The sequence below is a fragment of the Chamaea fasciata genome, unplaced genomic scaffold (assembly GCF_029207755.1).
Source record: "Chamaea fasciata isolate MVZ Bird 193981 ecotype frontalis unplaced genomic scaffold, bChaFas1.0.hap1 SCAF_7, whole genome shotgun sequence".
NCBI classification, from domain to species: Eukaryota; Metazoa; Chordata; class Aves; order Passeriformes; family Sylviidae; genus Chamaea; species Chamaea fasciata.
Window position 1 is genome coordinate 3,426,028 of NW_027094092.1, and position 21,080 is coordinate 3,447,107.

The 21,080-nt window shown below is 44.4% G+C and overlaps 1 protein-coding gene across 7 annotated transcripts in view; it reads right to left on the reverse strand.

Annotated features, from left to right (window-relative positions):
- HIPK3 (homeodomain interacting protein kinase 3) overlaps positions 1–20,189 on the reverse strand; it is a 67,302-nt gene extending 47,113 nt beyond the window's left edge. For 3 of the 7 annotated variants that reach the window (XM_066187232.1, XM_066187231.1, XM_066187230.1), the window contains exons 1-2: positions 19,773–20,189; positions 3,691–4,786 (exon numbers count right to left, since the gene is read on the reverse strand). In XM_066187232.1, coding sequence (XP_066043329.1) covers positions 3,691–4,784 — 1,094 coding nt within the window. In that variant the 5' untranslated portion in view covers positions 4,785–4,786; positions 19,773–20,189. Of the gene's footprint in view, positions 1–3,690; positions 4,787–5,241; positions 5,262–19,022; positions 19,290–19,772 lie in introns of those variants that run through there. The other 4 variants (XM_066187227.1, XM_066187228.1, XM_066187229.1 and 1 more) reach the window with 4 other exon arrangements.
- Positions 20,190–21,080: the final 891 nt, after the last annotated feature.

The following is a 21,080-nucleotide window of genomic DNA, read 5'->3' on the forward strand; positions in this document are numbered from 1 at the left end:
TTATCCTCCTCCACAGCCTGCACTACTTTCCATTTGGGATGCCAACACTCCCCTTTTCATGATTTGGGTCAACTGGGGCACAGCTGACCAAAAGGACAGCAACACGCTTCGCATGCCATTTCCAAACATGACAAAAGCTTGGTCACCTACGCTGTACGTACGGGTATTTTCTTTTGAAAATGTACACACTGCTTAGTTATTTACCTCCTTAGATCACTCATAAAAGGTCAGCAGTCTTAACGTGTGAGGCCAGAAGCAGAAAAGGGCTTCAAATACCAGATCTCTCTAGTCCACAGCTATTAAAATCCAGACCAGCATAAAAAGAACATGTAAGCACAGACACTGCCTTTCAGGGAAAAAGCATTGGGAATAACATCTGATCCTTAAAACAAATAAAAAATCATCTGTGACTTCAGACACTGTATCGTAGCTAGTATTTATTCATACCCATATTGGACAATTTCTAGCAATATAAGAAACAGGAGCTTTCAAAAGGTAACAAAATGTCAACATTTATTTTTCATACGTCTTTTAACCATTTTCTTATTTTTTCTTTGCTTGACAAAGCTGAAACAGGAAAACATCAAGTCATTATCACTCCATATAGTCTGTCTCCATTCTTCTGCTTGCTTACACCCTTTTAAAATTCAGTTAGTCTCATTTGTTTAGGATCTCTCCTCATACAAAAGTACCCTAATATCTCCAACAGTCATCATGAGGTCACCTCTCCTTCTGTAACAGGCAGAACAGTAAGTCAGCCCATTATCCATTCACCTGGCTACATGATGTTCTCCCTCCTTAAGTCCTAATCCTCTTATTACTCATTTTTCCAACTCATTAGTCACTTCCTCTTACAGATGCAAAACAGTGACACTAGAATTCAAAATAAACACCCTAACTCTGGACTTTGGGGCATTCTTCATTCTCATGACCATTATGTCACTATGGTCCCATGAACAAAAAAAAAAAACAGAAGTAATGATCAGACTGGGGAAAAAATAAAAAAACAAACAAAAACCCAAAAACAAAAACTCCCACCACCAAACAACCTTTTTCTTTATTCAGCTTTGTAAAACTTGTTTCAACACGTCATAGTCAAACAGGTCAAACCTGCACTATCACTCCCAGGCTCTTCTAATACAAAAAGCATTTAAGTACAGTTATATTTTATATAGAACTGCTCCTTATTTGATTGACAAAAAGCACAAACTCTCTTAAAATAAATGCCATCTCAATACAAGATATTCTCTGAAGGCCTTTCTCATTCTTCTGTAAGACTTCTCGCGTCAAGTTTCCCCAGCACGATCTATTTTAAAACCTTTTGAATCAAATCCATATTTTCTGATATTATTTACACTAGAGTCTGGTGCTTCCAAAGGAAAAAAAAAAGAACTTTGGAGGAACTGCCAGGCTACACATAGTTAGTTTGAATTACACAACTGGTAGAGAGCTACGCATCCATGAGGAAATCTAGCATGCTGAAAACCTGTTCAGAAGTAAAAACTTTTGTTGCAAATAATTTTGAAGTATAGTTGTTTGTTTTGCCTTTTTTTTTGAAAATTATCTCAACCAATATTTATATATTTTAAAAAAATCAAGTAGATGGACCCTAATAATTTTTCTTCTTTTTAGGTCCTTTTGCTTTTCCAACATTATGGACTTGGATGCTACTTTATAGAAGGATTATAAAACCATAGATATAAAGAATCTGATCTACTGAAGCCTGAATATTTACAAAGCACTTCAGCATAACTTACTAACTAGGAAATTTTAGGGGCACATGCCATAATGAGTCCATATCATTCAACATCACTGAGGCAAGACAAGTATATGCACCCACGAATCCTATTCTTGGGGCATGATATTTTTGATTAAACATCCACAGGGAACCCCACTCACATTCGAGGATGATACAGGCATCCAAAGTGCCAAGGAGTTGCACACTGTAGTAGCCAGCAATGGACCTGCCCAACCCCATGAGCACATCAGAATCCTATCGAGAGGTGCAAAGCAACATCAAGCCAAGTAAAACAGAACTACAGCTAATACATTTTTATGTAGGCAACTAAAAAAGAACAATGTCTTGTCTACTGAGCCATCTGAAATAGAAAAAAAAAAAAAAATGCTGAAAGTAGTTAGTTGAGGCTGAAGTACTACAACAGACCAGCCAGCCTGGCTGTGCACAGCCTACCCTCTGTCAGTTCTTGGGGATAGAGAAGAGAAAAACGGCAATAGCTCACAACAATCTGTAACTGCTTCAACAAATAAAAAAGCCAAAATACGCAGGGAAACCTGAGAATCATTCTCAGACCATGCATGTTGAGTATCTGCTGGATTATGATCCAGCTGAAGGTAAGACCTTCGCACTTGTCTAGAGCCTCTCAGAATTCCTGCCATCTTTGCAGGCCTGGACTGATTTGTCCTGAGAGGCCCAAAACCACAGTATCTTCAGTAGTGTACAGCTTTTACACCAAAATGAACCCTCAAGTGATTTCATTTTTTATTCCCTCTTGTATTTATTTTTGCATAATGTGGACGTGCATCAATCCGTATCGTTTCCCAATTTAGTTTTCTGCTGATGAACTTCAGTGTCGTTTTTAAATCTTCTGCTGCAGTTTGCAATTAAGTAATAGAGAATGCAGGTGATGAACAGAATATTTTATGTGAGCACTGTACATGAAGCATTCTTGTTTACAAGCTACAGTCAAAAAATAGATTCCTCTGGCATGAACTCCAATCACTAATTCCATCAAGCCTAGAACTGCACTGCACACGTTTCCGTTTCTAGCACGAATAGCTGCAAAATATTGAAAATTTTCTTCAAAGTACTCATTGTCCTGGTTTACTAGTTTCTTACTGAATCGGCAGACAGGCAATACACAGCACCTACTACTGCTAATGATGCAAAGCAGAACTGAAAAAGATCTTCAATCAAGACAAATTTAGCTTATATGGAAAACAAAAGGACTAAATACTGATAATTTTTAAATGTCAGGCACATTGAGTAACTATTCATAGAAAACTTTAAAAAATAACCCAACTAAACTATCAAAAACATACATTCATTTTCAGGTAAAAGCAGAATGCAACCATGTATCACTTTAAATGCTCTTCTGCTAACACCCCAAATATTTAAGCATCCTATCACTCCCTAACTCCAGAAGTTTACTGAACTCCACAGCTGCTGAAGGCACTCAGTCAGAATGGAGTTTCTAAGAACTAGGGAAAATATTTACAAGTGCTGGAGAAAAACAGAGGCATTTACATAATCTTTGGCAACAGGATGTAGAAACATGGCACTTCCAGTACACTGTCCAGCTGCTTACAGGAAAAAAAATCCATCATATTAGGAAGGCTGGAAAAACATCCTAAACAAGCAAATGAAAGATAATTTTTTTTCTTTTCCTTTTGAACAATCTCAGAGGTCTCGAAATAACAGTAAGCGATGACTTCAGAGAGCAACACAAAACATACTTCCAGGGAAAAGACAACGCTATAAAAGCATTCAAAGCAAGTATTCACATTCCAAATGGCAACCGACTACATAATTTTCACATTCCTAGGCGGTTTTATCGTTTCCAAATTATTCTTACTAGTTACCTGGAGGAGTAATTATTTAAGCCATTAACTTTAAGAAGTGCCAAAACCTTGTTCCATAACAGGCAAAAAACCAAAGCGAAAGACACCTACCTGTAATACCGAGATTGCAAATAAGTTGAACAAATAGTCTTTGATACATGGCTGGCAGACCCAAAGTCTATGACTTTGACCCGGTAAGGCTGCCGAACGGGATCCACCAACATAATGTTCTCTGGTTTGAGGTCAGCATGGATTAAACCCAGACTTTTTAGTTTTTTCAGTGCAGTGGCCACCTGTTGCAGAATAGGCCTTATTACTTTCAGTTGCAGAGGGCTGAATTTGTTTTGTTTCAGGAAGTCGTACAAATTCTGTTCCAACATCTCAAAAACCAGACAAGTATGGTTACGATGCTGAAAGCACTCGTAGGCTCTCACAAAGTTAAACTCGTCAGCATTTTCAGTGCTCAGTCTCGCTAAGATGCTCACTTCTATTTGCCCTTGGCGCACGTACGAAGGATGATTCTTCAAGATTTTGATTGCCACAATCTCATTCGTTCCCCGTTTCCAGCACTTGACTACCTGCCCAAAGGTCCCTCGTCCCAGGAAATCAAGAACCTCGTAGGTGTTTTTCACCGAGCACAACACCTCGTGCTGCACGAGCTGATAATCTCCATCCCCGCTGGTACCGCTCTGCTTGGAGGCCGCGGCCGTGGTCACCATCGCCACCGGGTTGCCCACGCTGGTCTGCAGCATTGCAGGCAGCATGGACAGCTCATCAACGATCTGCATGGTGCTGCCCTGGTTATCCAGCTCCTCGCTCTTACGCTTCAATCCACATCGCTGGGCTCCTTCCAGGATATCCGACCGGCTTCCCTGCGTCCCAGCCCCACGGGCCTCCAGCCGAGGTTGCTGCGCCCACGCTGCCAACGCTTTTGTAGCACCTGCAGTATTTTTTAAAGCAACAGCATTTGACTGCAACCAAAAGCTCTGTCCTCGAGGTCTATCAAATGGGTTTTTAGTCTGAAAGAAAGTACTAACCCTGTGGGGAGAAATTCCAAAGTTTTTACCATTCACATAGATTTGCGGGTAGGTTCTTTCGTGGTACACGCAACTGCTTGGTTCTAGTTTGAGTTTCTTCACACTACAAAAGGCACTTGACTGGGTTTGATAAACATATGGTGGATAGACCAAGACTTGTGAGGCCATACCTACAGGGGGAGAGAAAAAGAAAAAGCAAGTGAAAATTGTGCACATTTCCAAGCTTCCCAGCAGCTGCTACTTCTAAAAGAAAAAACAGGACACAATCATGCTCTCCAAATGAGCTGCTCTAAAGTTCTTTTCTATTCAGCTTCTTTGGCCAGAACAAGGCCCTCACACTTTACCAGTGCCCACAGGAGGACTTTAGCAGCAGCAGGTTGCTGCAGTTAAGTGCTTTAGCTGGTTGCACAGGACTGAGACAGGCTGCAGCAGAGCACTACATGTCATTTTTCAAGCAGGGGTCCTGCCGTTGTGCTATTAAACTCAACTTTCATTTAAAACCTCCCACCATTTCTACACACAAAAGTAGCACAACGTTCAGTAACACAACTGAAAAACCGATTCAGATGTTTAGCAATGATGACATAAAATAACTCAGAAGTTCTTAATTGTGAGTCAATGTTACCTGTTACACAAGGTATCCAACCTACTCATTGTTAACACCATCAGGCTTCCAAGAACAGACAAATGTCACAACTGCCACAGACCAAAGAATTTCACAGGGATGAAAATGAAAGTGATCAAGCCATGTGATGGGGCTCAAAATAACTTAAGGGACATGGGTATGTACATATAAACAACGACAACCTTCCAGTAACTTACGATGTACAGTAACCTAATCCATTCACGAAAGGCAGGTGCTTTCCCTGAGTTCTTTCTACCGCAGTGCAGAAATTCGTGTATCAGTGACAGAGTCACGGGGGTAAAAGGCACTGAGTTTACCTTCCAGGTGTCCTTTATGCACTGACCCAGTGTCCCCCCCTTCCAGACCCGTCAAACACCAGCCTAAAACTTGTCTGTCATGTAGTTAAGCTAAATACCAAGAAAAAAGCTCTGGATGGACCCCAGTGTAACTACAAGGTTTCAGGGAAGTTATGGTTTATACCAGTCTGATCAGTTCCCAGAGACAAATTCAATACCAATAATACCTTAATTAGATCACTTAATCATACCAAGCACATGAAAATTCTGGTAATAAGTATTTAAATTGCAGATGAGTCACATAAAACTTGAGCTAGACATTGCAGTGACTCTGATCAAATGGAAACTAACCAAAACCACAGCATAATTATTCTGAAGCTGTGATTTGATTTATGCAAATGAACACTTAGATATCTTAAGAGCAATTAAAATAATCATACCAACACCTCAGTTTAGAATCCTCTAATGAGTTTTGTCCCAGCTGCAGAAGAAAACTTCAAAGCCCTCTCCTTCCCAAAGCTGCTTTCTCAGGGCCAGATGATGTAGAAAGCTGGAGACAGCCAGGAAACAGCCAGCAGCTGGGCTCTCCCTCCACCAAACATGATGGGACTGCCACTGGCCTCCTGCTCCTCACCAAGGATTTAATACTAATACAAAACACAGGAAAAAAACTCCCCAAGCTCTTGACTTCTCTCCTAAGCAACATGCCCCATTACAAGGTGCATAAGCGTTATTATTGACTATGAGATCCTACTGCCTTTTCTATCGCAATTATATTTAAATAAATCACTTGCCCTGATCATATTATTTAGATATCCAAAAACCAGCCCTCACTGACTGCCCCAGAGAACACGCACATCGAAGCCTCTCTGGAGCTTCCAGCGGCACCTGCACAGTTCAGGCCATGCCAAACCTTCTATCAGCACCTTACCACTCCTCCAGTTCTGGGATGACTCAAATACCACATCTACCAAAGACACTAAAATATCAAAATAATGCTTGGGGGTTTTCTTCTTAAAACCTTTTCGAGGTTCCCACCAAAAAATACTCACTTTTTGACACGCACACGCATGAAACAAGCAAAATATTCAAACACAAAAAACATTTACACTTCAAAAGCAAAGAAACTCCTCAAGCACACACACTAGTGTGTTATCTCAGTTTGCTGATGGGGAGGGGGGGTTCAGATGACCAGAATCACTTTCCTGACTCACAGACAAATCTAAATGCTGGGCAGGTCCAGAGGCACAGCCACACCACAAAGCCCCTGGGCAGAAACAGCTCCCATGCACTTTCAGGCAGGAGGGAGTGGGGACACCTGGCTCACAGGTGAGAATCTGGTCCAGCTGCAGCAGCCCCAGCAGGTCCATTTGTCCTGGATCTGCTGTGACCTAACAGCAAAAATCCTGCTCCACTTAACTTCTGGAGAAGGCATTCGCCTGTGTAAGTATGTCACCAAAGTTGAGGGCACTAGATGATAACTACTTTGAAAAAGCTCCACTGAAATGAAGGATGTTTTCAGAAGATAGGACAACAGTCCAGCATGAGGGAGAACCAGAGGGACCAGAGGCCCACTCAAATCCTCACCTGAGCCTGTGAGGACCACTGGCATTTAAAAAGTGTAAATTTTCTATAGCTCGTGCTGTTCAAACCAGTCCAGGAGGTCTGGTGGAACACAGTCCCAGATTTCTCTTCAACATTAATTTCAGTTGGATAGAAAGAACTAGACTGTCATCTTTTGGGGTTAGAGTGTTTCTAACAGGCCTAACTCCATGACCCTGAACTCTGACCACAGTAACAGCTCTGTTCGCAGATAAGAAGTGTTTACTGAGTTATTGCAAGAACATTTTTAGCAACTCAAAAAAATAAAAACCCCTTAAAAAAAAAGATAATTGAACACTAAATGTAACAGATAACATACCCTGGAAGAACAGCCATTGATACAATCATGACAGACTGAACTAAGAAAATAAAATTTTACTCCGCACACACACACACAAAAAAAGGACCTGTTCAATCATCTAATTTTTTATCTTCCCATAAACACTTCTTCATTACTCCCATCATTTTGCTTGTCTTTTTCTAAACATACACTTCTAGACACCAGTGTCATTTGGAGAAGCTACAGTATCTTCACATAACCAGTGAATAAGGTGTTCCTGTGAAACAGGCACATAAGACCCAGTAGCATCCTACACCTGAGACTGCCCAAAGACCTCTGCCACACACTGACAGTGCTCAGAAGGCATTTCAGACAGAGGCACACTCTACCCAGCATACATGCAATGAAATCCATCAGAACAGCACGGAACTATCCAACACAACCAGCTGTTGGAGGCCTTTGCTTTGACAAGCAAAGTTGATAAACAGAACTGATTTCCCCCCACCCAGATGAAAACAAACCCCCACAGACAGCAGAGCTGCACAACAAACCTTGAAGAGAAAGGGAAAATACCACAATACCCTCTGCTACAGCAGAACTACTGTGCTATAAGAGGTTTTTTGTTCGTTTGGGGTTGTGGGTTTTTTGTGGTTGGGGATGGTTTGGTTTCTTGGTTCTGTTTTTTCTTACTGGGTTGATTTGTTTGTGAGGTTCCAAAGCTTTTTTTTTTTTTTTTTTTTTAACTATTTTGAGATATTTGTATTACAATTCAATCCTATGGGTAGCTACACCTGAAAGAATAAAGAGTTGTTGTGTTGCAGGTTTTTTGTTGCCCTTCTTTTAAAAACCAGAACTCCCAGCAAAAGAAAATAAAACACAGCACATTCTCACCTAGCAGAGAGTAGATCTTTCTTTCCCCCCCCGTCAAAAAACATCTCACTGAGTTCATACATCTTTCTGCATACTTCTTAATGAGACTGTTCCTGCTTCCTCATACAAACTGAAGCTGGTCAGACTACACCTACATGAACAAGCCCAGCAGCAGAATAATAAAGGGATATGTAGAGGCAAACCACCAGTGCTAAAGGAGAGGAAATCCTCTGTGCTCCTTTCAGGAAGGTTATTTGAGCCTGAACACACATAAGCAGCTGGTGCACATCTTCCAGTTAAATTTAATTTAAAATAAAAACCAAATGTAGGCACTACAAGACCCCTCCAGGATGTAAACCAAAGCAGGGTAAGCAAAAGCATCAAAAGGACTGAAAAGTGCAATTTCCAGGCGACAGTGCCACAGGCAGCCTCTGGCTACCCGAGTAACTTCCCACTCGACTTTCAGTTTTAGTCTCAGAGCAGTTGACCATTGAAGTCCTCTTCTCCTTCCCCAAGTGCGAGGAGAGTGTAACAACTTCACTCCAGCACAGTGACTGCTCCTGGGCAGTGGTACACGCAAGCTGAATTTGGTCCTGGAGTTCTCCAGATTGTATTCTCCAACTGGAGGTTGCTGCATCCCACCTCACTGCTAGTAAACACTGCAGGGAATGTGCAAAAGAAAGGCTGCTCCAGAACACCTACCAACTGTTACCACCCCTAGACAGGCTTCCTTCAAAGGAATGAGTCTTCTCGGTTCGAAGCAGAGAGAACTGGGAAAACTTGGCTTATTAAACATGAAACTATACAAAACATGTGACTTCTGACTGGAGTCAAGACTGTGAATTCCGGGCTTCTGCAAAACATATGAACAAAGTAATGACGCAAACGTATTTCAACTAAGTAAATTCATTGTTTATTCCTTTAAATAAATCAACAAATATAGTTTCACAAAGTAATGTCAGTAAACAGGAGGCACTTCAGCTTGTCCCGCCACAAGCTTCTCTCTGCAGACACTGAGCAACAGAGCCACACAGATGTGTCTCAGCCAAACGAGGCACCTTTGGTTAACATCTTGCTAACGTTCACCTAAGTGCAACAACGCTCTCTACTTCTCAAGATGACATCTCCAGCCTCCTGGGGCAGTTCTAGGCAAACTCAGGAACACGACCGATTTGGCAGACTGTGACAACCTGGAGCAGCACAGGCTGTTCCAGGCCTGCCCACCATTAATAATTAACTATACCGTGACATTTCCACATGACTGAGTGAGGGGGCTGTGTGGCAAAGTAACTGGTTAATAAGGCCACCGCAGGGAAGCTCAGGAGGAATTGCCAAACTGCTCCCTTCATTTGCCTGCAAAATACCCAGCCCCTTCCACCTGCCCCGAGCAGTGCAATCACCATGCTGGTCTTGGTGTAGTAAATTCCCCGCGGGCAAAGCCCAGCCAGCTGGCAGCCACCTAATAACAGAGTTAAACTGTAACCCAAGAAAACTTGTTTTCCGACTTCTTTCAGGCCTCCATGGGCGAAAACCAGTTCCAAAACTCACATCCTTCTTGCAGCGCAGCTGGGCATCGAGGGAGGGAGGCTTTCTAAACGCTCAGCAACTTCCAGAAAATGCACAATTTGAGCAGTGGCACTCATGAAATGTTTTGTTTACATTACGCATCACTTTGGAAACACTGTGAGCATACCAACGGCCATTTTTTCCAGGTAAAACAATTCCTCTTTTTATATTAGGTGCCAGCCAACTTCTCAAGATATTTAGTAAATACAAAGCTGAATTAGTTGCCCTCCCTTTCCACACAGATCTAAGTTTATTACCAGTAGTAGCAGCACCTCTATGTTATTGTTTGTTTTGGATATGTAGCTGAACAAGCTGTACTGATGCAAGTACTTTCATACCCCATGACCTGTTCACCCTGAGGAATTCCCTCACTCCAGCTGTACAATTAATAACAAAGCACTGGCAATTGAGGTTTCATGCAATTTATAAAGGAAAACATATCCACAGAGAGTGTGAAGCGTCCAGAAATACAAGCCCAGGGAATCCCACCCTCTGGCCACCTCAAAACCAGCTCTGTGAGCAGATCTGTGACCCACAGAAGGGAGAGAGCACCGAGGTGTTCCAGGTAACGAATGCCGTAGAAATCATTTCCTCACACAAAGACAGAGGCAGCTCTGAACACAAACTGCACAAACACCCAGGTCTGGGGCAGCAACCAGAGATGCAGTTTAACACCAAAAGAAATCACGACCGTTCTCGATTAAAACACGTATTTCAGAGCTCAGGAATTTTGGCCCATCACACACCAAGGGCATTCAGCTGAGCCAACACAGCCTTTGCCCAACATGAAACCTCAGTCCTGCACAGGTCCAGCCTGAAAGGCCAAAGGTTGGTTCCAAGCTTGAGAGAGTTTTAGTGGAAGGCAAACGCTACAATGATCCAATTCTGCCCTTGTAGAACTTAGTTACTAACCACTGAAAAAAAAATGTTACAGGGCTGCCTTAGGTCTGTGCAACAGTGGAGATACTTTTAATCAGACACCGCCAATGTTGCACTGATAGCAGAAATTGAAAATATCAGTTGGTTCAAGTGTGATACAAACCAGTCTCAATTGCACCATTGTCTCGATACTTGGAAACAGAACTGACGCCATACACTGAGCACAAACATATTTTACATAAAATATCTGAACTGCTATGACTCAACGCTGCCATAGCACCAGTAGCAGTACTCAAGAACACAATTGCTTTATTCATATTTTCCACAAATATCAAAAGTTAAATCTTGTGATACCAATACAACTGCAATCATAGCTAAAAAGATAAACGAGACAACACTCGAAGCGTTTCTTTTTCCTCTGGGCAAGCTGCTGCTGTGCAACTGGAAAGCAAGCACAAGCAGTGCAGCATTGGCCATCAGCCCCCAGTGAGAACATGCCCTCCAAATCAGAATGTGCCACCATCAACATAAACAGCACATTTCAGCCAGCCAGGGCTTCGCCAGCCTAATCTCTTCTTTTAGAAGACTAATTCTTTTTGAACCTGGACACAGTAGGCACACTCAAATAAAAGTCCCTAATGAAAGCCTAGGAGAGCCCACACCTTCCTGCAGTGCTGAAGGATCTACTCGAACTACTGCTACTGTCCGTCACCCTTCAATGCAGCAGGAGGGACTGAGGCAAGCAGAGAGGCAACTTTTTACATTGCTCGAAGTATTTCCAAAAGATTTTGCCACCTTCCCTAAGGCAGAAATAAAATTTGATAGAGAGGATTAGCTTAAACTGCCTGTTGGTATACAACATGTTCAAATGCCACTGTATTTAAAAGAAGAAAATTCCTTCATAGTCCTTTCTTATTTCCAGTCTTCTTTTTTTTTTATGCAACTGCTTAATTCTGCATTTTTTAGAATGCTGGGCTTTTGTTAGAACTAGAAATGGGCCAACCCACCTAAGCAATTTATTGAGAAGTTTCATTTTAGAATAGCTCTAGACAGTATCAAGTGCAGCTCCTGTAAGAATATACATCTAGATGTTTGTTGCCACTTCACAATGTCTGGTAGCACGATCTGCATGCAAATGAAGGGGTCCCACTTATATGGAGTTCATCAAGTCCTCTCAACTACTAGTGAGGAGGAAACTCATCCAAAATTATCTTTCCCTCACTAAAAAAGAATTTCACCTGGACAAAAACAAACAAACAAGCATCAAAACCAAAACAAACAAACAAAAACCCCAACAATAACAACACGAAATTCCTGTCCTCCCCACAGGACCTGCACATTAAGTCTGCAGCAGCAGCACACACACACAAAAAAACCTGTTGAGCTCATCGAGTCTGACATGCAATGCAAAAATTTGCAAATCAGGCTCTCCTGTACCAAGGAGGTGAATAAAACTGTTTCCTACACACTGAGAACTACCTGGCAGAAAGAAATATTTGAGTTAAAACTTTGCCCAAATACCCTGAAAAATCAGTCCCTCTTCCAAGAAGACCAACAAGAATGTATTTATCAAGTGGTTACTGAGTAGTCAAGACAGCACAGCTAGAGCATACTCAACTTCCTGCGCAACAAAAAATGTCAGAGTAAATAACACCTTAAGCCTTTATTTGTTTTAAAACTGACTTAACTGTAAAATAATTAAGGCATCTAATCCAACACACTTATCTTGATTGATCTTTTTCTGCCGCAGTTTTCATGTCAGTTGCCCCAGCTACATCCAGTAACAACTTTCAAACATATACAAACTGAGGTACACACACACACAGAGTAAGCACATGTTTGGAAGGTATTTTTATACACACCCAGAAAAAAACAACCCCTCTGAAGTCCCAGTCTTTTTCCCATAATAAAAATTTAAAAGTGGTTTGAATGTTCTGCTTTTACATAACAGGTGTTTTTCTTTCCCTGTAAGCTACATCATCATGAAAATAGCATTGGTTGCTTGCCAGAAACAGCTGTATAAACTGGACATGGCATATGTAGAACAGTAAAGAAAAAACAGAGGGAAAAGGTGTTCACCGCTTCTTTCAGCTTTCTAAGGATGTGGAGGAAGCAGTATTTCCTACAAGTAAATATCAGTGCATTAGAAATCCATTCTCTCTCACAGAAGGATCAGCCTTCTGCCTCCTAATGAATCAATAACTGTAATAACCCATATTATAACGTTTCCCACCAGGGTAAGAAAATTCTCCCTCTCCCCTACTCAAAGAAACTTATTGATTTAACTAGACAGAAAGCATGTGAAAAGAAAGGCAAGATTATATGCAGCATATGACCCACTACCTGGGGGCCATAATAATGCTGATAAATGTGCATAATGTGCACATTTTTTTCTCTGCTGTAGTCCCTTCCATGTTTAATAATCTTTCCACTTGCAGCATAAATAAACTTTTAACAGCCACCCTTGTTTTAATCTTCAAAAGAATGTTTACACACCTCTGCGACAGAGTTTTAAAAATGCATTTAGTTCCAAACAGCATTTGTCACAAAGAGCTCCCAAAGTATTTCTTGGGAAAACTTCCCACCAGGTCCTCTTGCTGGGCTCAGAGCTGGCACAGCCCAAAGGAAGAAGCCAGCCCCCAGCATCATTACAAAAGCCATAAAGAAAAGTTATTAAAATCACTCTTTAGTATCTCATGAAAGCAATCCACTCCTATTAGGATGAATGCCAACTAATTTCGTGAATCATAAAATAAGTTTGTATTAAAAGGAAAGAGGAGACCAAGAGCTTTTTTTCTCCTCTTAGGAACAAATCTGGTTTCTTCTGAAGGGCTTCACAAGATCTCAAACACCAAAATTCCCGTATTTAACAGATTCAAATGCTGAAAAATAAAAATTATCTGAGTACCTCTCCTACCCACATACAATCCCTATAAATCTTCAAAAAGGAGCTGCAGAAAAAGCTTCTCAACTGGAACACAGAGACTGCAGACAAGCAACCAAGTCCAATAGTTAAAAACAAAAAAAAAGAGGAAGAATTGAAAGGAAAGGAATAAGAAGTAGCAGATGACCAAAATTTCTAGGAAAAACACAAGAAGGAAGATGCTGACAAGACAATGATGCACATCAACAGCTTCAGCCAAAAAAAGGAGAAAAGCATCTTACAAGAAACAACTAAAAATCCTCCTGAAAATTTTGTTAAGTTCCACCAATTGTGCCAACACAGAAAAAAAAAAAAAAAAAAAAAAAAAAAAAAAAAAAAAAAACACAAAACCTGCACCATTAGGAAAGAGGGGGAAAATAATATATTTTACTTAAACTAGCGGAATTTGGTAAAAAGTTAACATAGCATTTTAAAAAAATGCTGACAACCAAAATCAAAGCAGTAAACATGTTGAGACTGTGGAAACACAAGAGAAGACATGTTTATTCTATCTGCATATGAAAAAGTAAATTACTTTTGCAAGAGCAAATTAATGAAGCTTTAGAAAAAAAAAGTGTATTAAAATATTTTTACGGATACCTGATACTACTGGTTATCCATGCCTTCCAAAGGGAGCTTAGCTCACCAGCAAGAAAAACTTCTTTCCCCCGCCCTTACGAACTTCCTAATGATTATTGGTATTGAAGTAGTTTTCCCTCGGCATTTTTGCCTTGATAGGTGAGCTTCCTCACTCAGCCCTTGAGCCTGCAGTAGGTCCTCTCTGCAGGCAGGCACTCGTTTCAGCCTATTCCAGCAGGAACAGGGAGAGGTTCAGATGTCAGCTGACACCCAGAAAACCCCAGGGAGCAGGCCTGCAGGGATCCGGTCACGCTAAGAAAAGCACCAAACATCTTTGCAATGAGGACACTCCAGCCCCACACAAAGCACAGCTGCACCAGTTATTGCAATCCTGGCTGAAGCTGCTCTCCTGGCACTTTTTTCTGCCCAGGGACCAGTTTTGCCATCTCACTTCACCACTGCAAGATGAGGTCAGCACAAGGCGAGGAGATCCACTTCCATCTCACAGCTCATAACCGAGAGCCAAGCAAAACTAAAGCAAAACCCCTAAAATAACCCAAAGCAGGTTTTCTCAGGTAGTGGTGGCTGCTTGCCCCAAGGCAAGGTAACAACCCAGAGCAGCTTCGTGATAAAAATCTTGCCTCGCCCAAAAATTTAAGTTCCTGGGAAGTTTGGTGTCCTGGTCACACAAAGAACAGCTGCAGGACAGCGGAGCGTGGTGACCCAGAGCAGCTCAGCCTCCAGAACAGAGGACAGCACAAGACACTCAGACCAGTGGATTATGAAATCCAACAGGTCTGGAAAAGTGGCCATGGGCATCTCCAATCATCTCCAAAAACTCCTCTTTTAAGGGTGTTTATGGGATTCAGCACAGGGATCAAGACCTGAGCTTTCTTGCCCAGAAGTTTTCCAGCATTTATTCTAAATGGGTGGTTACCACCACACCATATGTATCCATCTAGTGATGTTCATACAAATAAAAGCAGACTTTCACTTGGCAATAACTGACTTTTTACATCAAAAATGTTATTTGTACTTGATTTGTAACATGCTTTAAACAGCACTGAAAAGTTTCTAGAACTGTTACATTATTTCAGCAGGAATGGAAAGCATGAGTTTAAGATTAATGATTTAAGAGATAGCTTCTTCGGTGGGAGTGCTCCTCCTAAAATGCAAAAAGAGTTCTCTGTACGTAAGAATCCAATTACTTTTTTAATACTGGGAGTTGCTGTAGCTTTGATCATCCTAAAAGATAGGAAAATATTTCTTACGTCTGTTTTGTCTTTGGATGTTTGACTGCATCTTATTTTATTGCTCTGTTTTGGAACTCGAACTTAGCATTTTCCTGTCATACCAAATACTGTAGAGCATAAGAGAGCTGGATAAAAGGGGAAAAAAAGGATTATATTCCTTAATTACAAAAAGGAAAAATTTCCTAATCTTTTTCTAAAAACATAACATTAAAAAAGACTGTACAAAAAGTTCACATAATGCTGGGACTAATAAAAATATGTAAAGTTAACACTACTGGAAGAGGTATTTTGAAATTACACTGACTCTAAGTCTCAGCGTAAGAAAAAAGATATGGAACTAAACTACTTGAGTTGACTTGCTTGAAGAACAGTTCAGTTATTTGGTTCTTCTTCCTTTTCCAAGCCCAGTTGCTATACTGGAGATTAGCTCCCTTCTGTCAGAAAGCTACCCATTCAAAAATGAAGTGGAACATCAAGATGCTGTATGGAAAAAATGCGACATACCATGAAAAAAAGACTACGAAACTTCACAAAGATTATTCCCAAACTGCACCTAAAAGCAAGACTCACACCAACTCCTGCCATCTTTTTCAACATTCACTATATTGAAATAAAACAACATTATCAAATAAAGTCACCAACTAAAATCCACTTTCACAGTTACACGTTGTTCCCCTGCTCACCCGTCACTCAAAGCTCAGTGACTCTGAAGAAAAACCAAAGCTACAATTTCTCTAAAACTCTGTAAAAGAGGTAGAGGCTCTAAAATAAAACAGTCTCTAAAGGGGGGGGCGGGGGAAGCCAAGACCAGGTAACAGGATTTTCCAGGCTTTATCCTTCATTATAGGTTATTTCAGGTTAAACAGAGGGTGTTCACTGCATGTAGAAGTCAGAAAAGGTAAGCCATTACTAACCCATATCATAGCATCAGTTATTTTAGGTTGCTTTAAACAGTTACATGGTTTTTTCAGGTGCACTGCATGCACACACAGCAGTCATCTGGAACATGCTCAGCGCTCATCTTCACTCCTTTTCCCATATTTGGTGTTCTGCTTAGCCCAGCCAGGGCTCTGAAATACACAGTTTCATACACCTAAAGTCCCACCCTATACCTATCCAAAATAACGAGCTTTTCTTCCAAGATCTGTTAAAAGTAATACTTTATCTTCCACTTCACCTCTGATTGTCAGTGAAGGGATCGTAAGAAATAGAGTATTTCGGTGACCTAGGAACTTGGAAAGCAAAAAAATGGTACAAACAAGCTTTTTTGAAGTCTGAAGGGTGGATACTATTTCACAAAATTCAACAGCAAACTCGTGAGCAAGGAATGTTGGTAGCACCACCACGCTACTTCCACATTTCTTCTTCCCTCGACCAAGGATCACCAGGTGATTATCAGGCCTGCTCTACCCAACTCGCACTTCTGTCAGTCAGAGCAGTTTAATTCAGCTGTAATGCTTCTGCAGATCAGATGAAATCATTTTATATATTCAGAAAAGCCAAGGCTGATCTAATAAAAAAATATAAGAAGGCCTCTCTGTCCTCTGCTTTATTCCCCAAAGTTCTGTGCAGAAAGCAACATTGCCTGCAGGAACTATTGTGTATGTGCACAGCACTCGTATGCCACGGCACCCCACACTGCAACAGCAAAATTCAGCTCCACTAAAAGCAGTTTCTTCTTCTGTATTTAACATTCCTCCAAAATACATTTTCAGCCTCAAATGACAATGCTGCTCCCGTTACCAATGCTGCTCTTCTCCCCCCCACAAACAAGAAAGCCAACTACAAAATTCCCGTTTCAAAACGCACCGCTTTGTCAAAAGGGCCTTTGTTGCCAGGATCAGCACACTGGCAAAAGGGAAAATACAAGAAAGAGAACCTATAGGGGTAAAAAGAAAACTATTCTAAACACAGGAAGCGTGTGCAATCCCTTGACATAGTACAAAGAGGAGTATATACACCTAAACACACAAGATTGGAAAAACACAGCCTGACATTCCTACACCTTTGGATTGGGGTTTTCACAGGAATTAAGCACAGTTAATTCCGTTCCACCCAGGGGCTGGTGAGCTAACCAAACCTCTGCCTCTGGAAGTGCTGCTCAGCCTCCCATCCCCTTCAATGGATACGATCGATCTGACAGATGCCTTTGGAAAAACCACCTCCAAAACAACACTTGTTTGGAGGCAACTGCTACAAACTGGAAGACACAACGAGAAAAGCAGCACATGCAAATTCTCGTATTTCTATCAGTGCTGAAAGATGAGTTGCAAGCTCAGTCTTCCTCCCCACACCCTGTCTTTGTCTCTGCTATCTTGTTATGCAGAAGCCGGTCTCATTTCCCTCTTTCTGTAGGTAGTTGTTTGAAAGAGAAGAGGGAGGAAACACGCAAACACAAAAAAAAAAAATCCTGAAACAAAGAAAAATCACAAGTGCCGCAGAGACCCCAGGGCAGGGGCAGCTTCCCGAGCGATTTTTCAATGAAACTTTATTCTGGCTCGTGGAATCGATCCAATTACAAACCGTCCCCAAGCCCGGAGAGCCACACACCACCACCACCACCACCACCGGAATGACAGCACCCAGCCAAATTTATCTCTGAAAAAAAATAAATAAATAAAAAATCATTTAAGAGCACAAGCTGTGCCACGCCCTGAGCGAGCAGCTCCGAGAGAAGCCCCCGGGAAGAAGTGGAGGGAGGGAAAAGTCCAAGCCCCGCTTCGCAGGGCTGCAAACTCCCCCTTCACTGCGCGCTACCATAAAAGGTCCGCGGCAGCGCAGATAAAGCCGTCACCGCCGCTCCAGCGGCATCAGTTTCCCCCCGGTAAGTCCGCGTTAACACTTTGCTCTAGTTATCTGCCATCTCACCACGCCGCTTCGTAATACAGTATTGACCTATTTTCCAGGTGCTTAATTAATCTCTCCGCTGGCTGCCACGCTTGTTAGGCAGTTGCGGCGTGTGTTTTAAACTTCGTTTATAGAAAGCTCTGGCAAATTAACTCTGTTAAGGAATTATTATGTCAGAAAGTGAGTCGTCGCAGCCCATCCGAGCTTTCCTACTTGGTGTGACACCAATCAGAGCCTAAACTTTTTGCAAACGATGTCATGGGAGGTAATACTGGGTAGAAAATAAATAATCACAGAAACACGCATTGTTATCAACAACTGCGGCTTTACCTAACATAATCGTCTCTCCAAGTAACATTTTCCCACAATGTAAAGACACTAAAATAACCGAAATAAGCAAGGCGATACACAAGCAGGAAGATGCAAAAACATCCGAGCGCCACATAATTTCTGGCAAGTCAGGCTCTGGAGTCCTGTAAACTAAGTTAACAAAAAAGGAAACAATCGCAGCTTCTGACATTTTAAGTCAGACGCAACAGTTAGTAAAAAAGTATCGCCTCAAAAGAAAGCTCTTTATTATATTCGTGTAAGCACCTAGCACTGATGATCGAAGGCTTCATTTAAATAAAAATAATTTTTACAAACTCACCACTACTTCCTACAGCGTCAAACACATGTAAACGCACCTGCCAGCGTTACAATTGATACCACGACGAATCCAGAACAAACCCCGCACAGTCCCTGCCGCAACCATTACGGGAAAGCCTCCGGCGAACAAACCCCTCTGTTTCAACAGAGCTCGTTCTTGGGAACTGACCAAATTTTAAAGCGTCCGCTTCCTTTCCAGTTGCTGTTAGTGATACCGGCCCTGGGCACCATTTGCCGCCCCAGCTTGCCCCCCAGCGCGGGTCTCTCCTCGGGGCTCAGGGGGCGAGGGTCGCGTCCCGCCGGGACTGCCAGGAGCCACCGCGGCGGCGGCCGAGCAGGACCCGGAGCGGGAGGAGCCGCGGCCGCGCCTGGGCGCCACCCCGGGACCCCCCGGCGCTCCATACAAGGCGCAGGAGGAGGCGGCGCGCCCGGAGGGGAGCAGGCAGAGCCGCCGCCGGGAAGGGGCGAGGGGCGGCCACGCCTCCCCCGGCGGGCGGCGGCGGCGGCCTCGCCCGGCACCCGGGGCGGTTCGGGGTGGGCGCCCGGCCGCGCCGGGGAACGGGAAACTTCGGGGACGCGGCGGGGCGGGAGCCGTCGGGGGCAGCGGGAAGGGGAAGCGGCGCTGCCCGCTCCCCGCCGCCGCGCTCGGCCAGGCCGGCGGCGCTGCCCCGGGCAGAGGGGCTCGGCTCTGCCCCGGAGACCCCGCGGGCAGGGCACCAACGCCGCCGGCGGAGGCGGCGCCGCTCCCCGCCCGCCGGGGCCGACCCCGCTCGCCGCCGGCCGCTCACCTTCACGGGTCGGGCCGCGCTGGCGTCCGCGCTGGAGCTGCCGCCGCCGCCCTGGGCATGTCCGGGAGCGCTCCGGGAAGCGCCGCTCCGGCCGGGCTCAGCCGCTCAGCCCCGCCGCCGCCGCTGCTGCCGCTGCTGCCGCCGCCTCGGCCGCTGCCATCTTGTCCTGGCGGCTGCGAGGGAAGAGCCCCAGCTCAGCCCGCTCGACAGACCGGGCCTCCGCCTCATCTTCCCGGGGAGGGACCCAACCCGCCCCCGGCCGCCGCCTCCTCCGCCTCCGCCTCCTCCCGCCTCCGCCCTGCCCGCGGCGGCCTAACGGCGCCCGCCGCCGCCCATGGCCCCGGAGCGGCGGGCCGCGGCCCCGCCGAGCGCTGCGGAGGGGGCGCCGGCCGAGCCCCGCTCCGGCGCGCCCCGGCCCCCGCCCAGCCCGCGGGGCGCAGCCTGCGGGGCGCTCCCGCCGCCCGCTCCGCCCGGCCCGCCGGCAGCGCCCCCGCCCGGCCCCGCCAGCAGCGCGCTCCCCGCCCGGCCCCGCTCCGCGCCCCGCTCGCCCCTCCTGCCCTCCCGCACCGCCCGCCCCAGGCGGCCGCAGGGCCATCGCCGGCCCTGGCAGCAGCGCGGCGGCGGAGCCTCCTCAGTGCCGGCTGACGGTGCCCCCCCGGGAAGTCCCGGGAGGACAACTTGAGATGCTCCTGCCGCGAACTCTCCTCTCTGCCCGCCCCGGTCTGTCACTACCTGGAGGAAAGCTACCTCGTGTTTTGTGGGGGTCTCTCCGACGAGCACGTGTAAAACCCCCCAGTAATCCTCCGGCGCTGGCCATCCCACTCACCACACCCCAGACGGTGAGCTCTTCCTCCCGCCTCGTTAGCTGCCGGCTCCCATAGCGCTCGTTCACAGATACATAACGATGAGCAAACCGGCGCCAGGAGAAAGGCCTGACTCTCAACACCTGGAGCTTAGAAGACGACAAGGTGAGAATGAACACGTGAATTCCCAGCTCATTTTAAATGAGTGCTCTGGCCTTACAAGACGAAGAGACTTCCCCAGCCAGCCTTGAAAATAACTGTCAAGCACCAACCTTCCAGATGTGGTCTGACATCCTTCCCTGGCGAGCAGTCCTTGCCACGCTAGCCCAAGCCCATCAGAGACACCACTAGCTCTAGAGGTAACAGGACTGGGCAAATGTGTTGACCACTTTGCATCCTGCATTACAGCTCAGCACTTTGCCTTGCTCAACTCTTCACAAAATAATAGGATACACCCCCGGTAACAACGTATCCCTAATATTACACATCACTTAAATATGAGTGG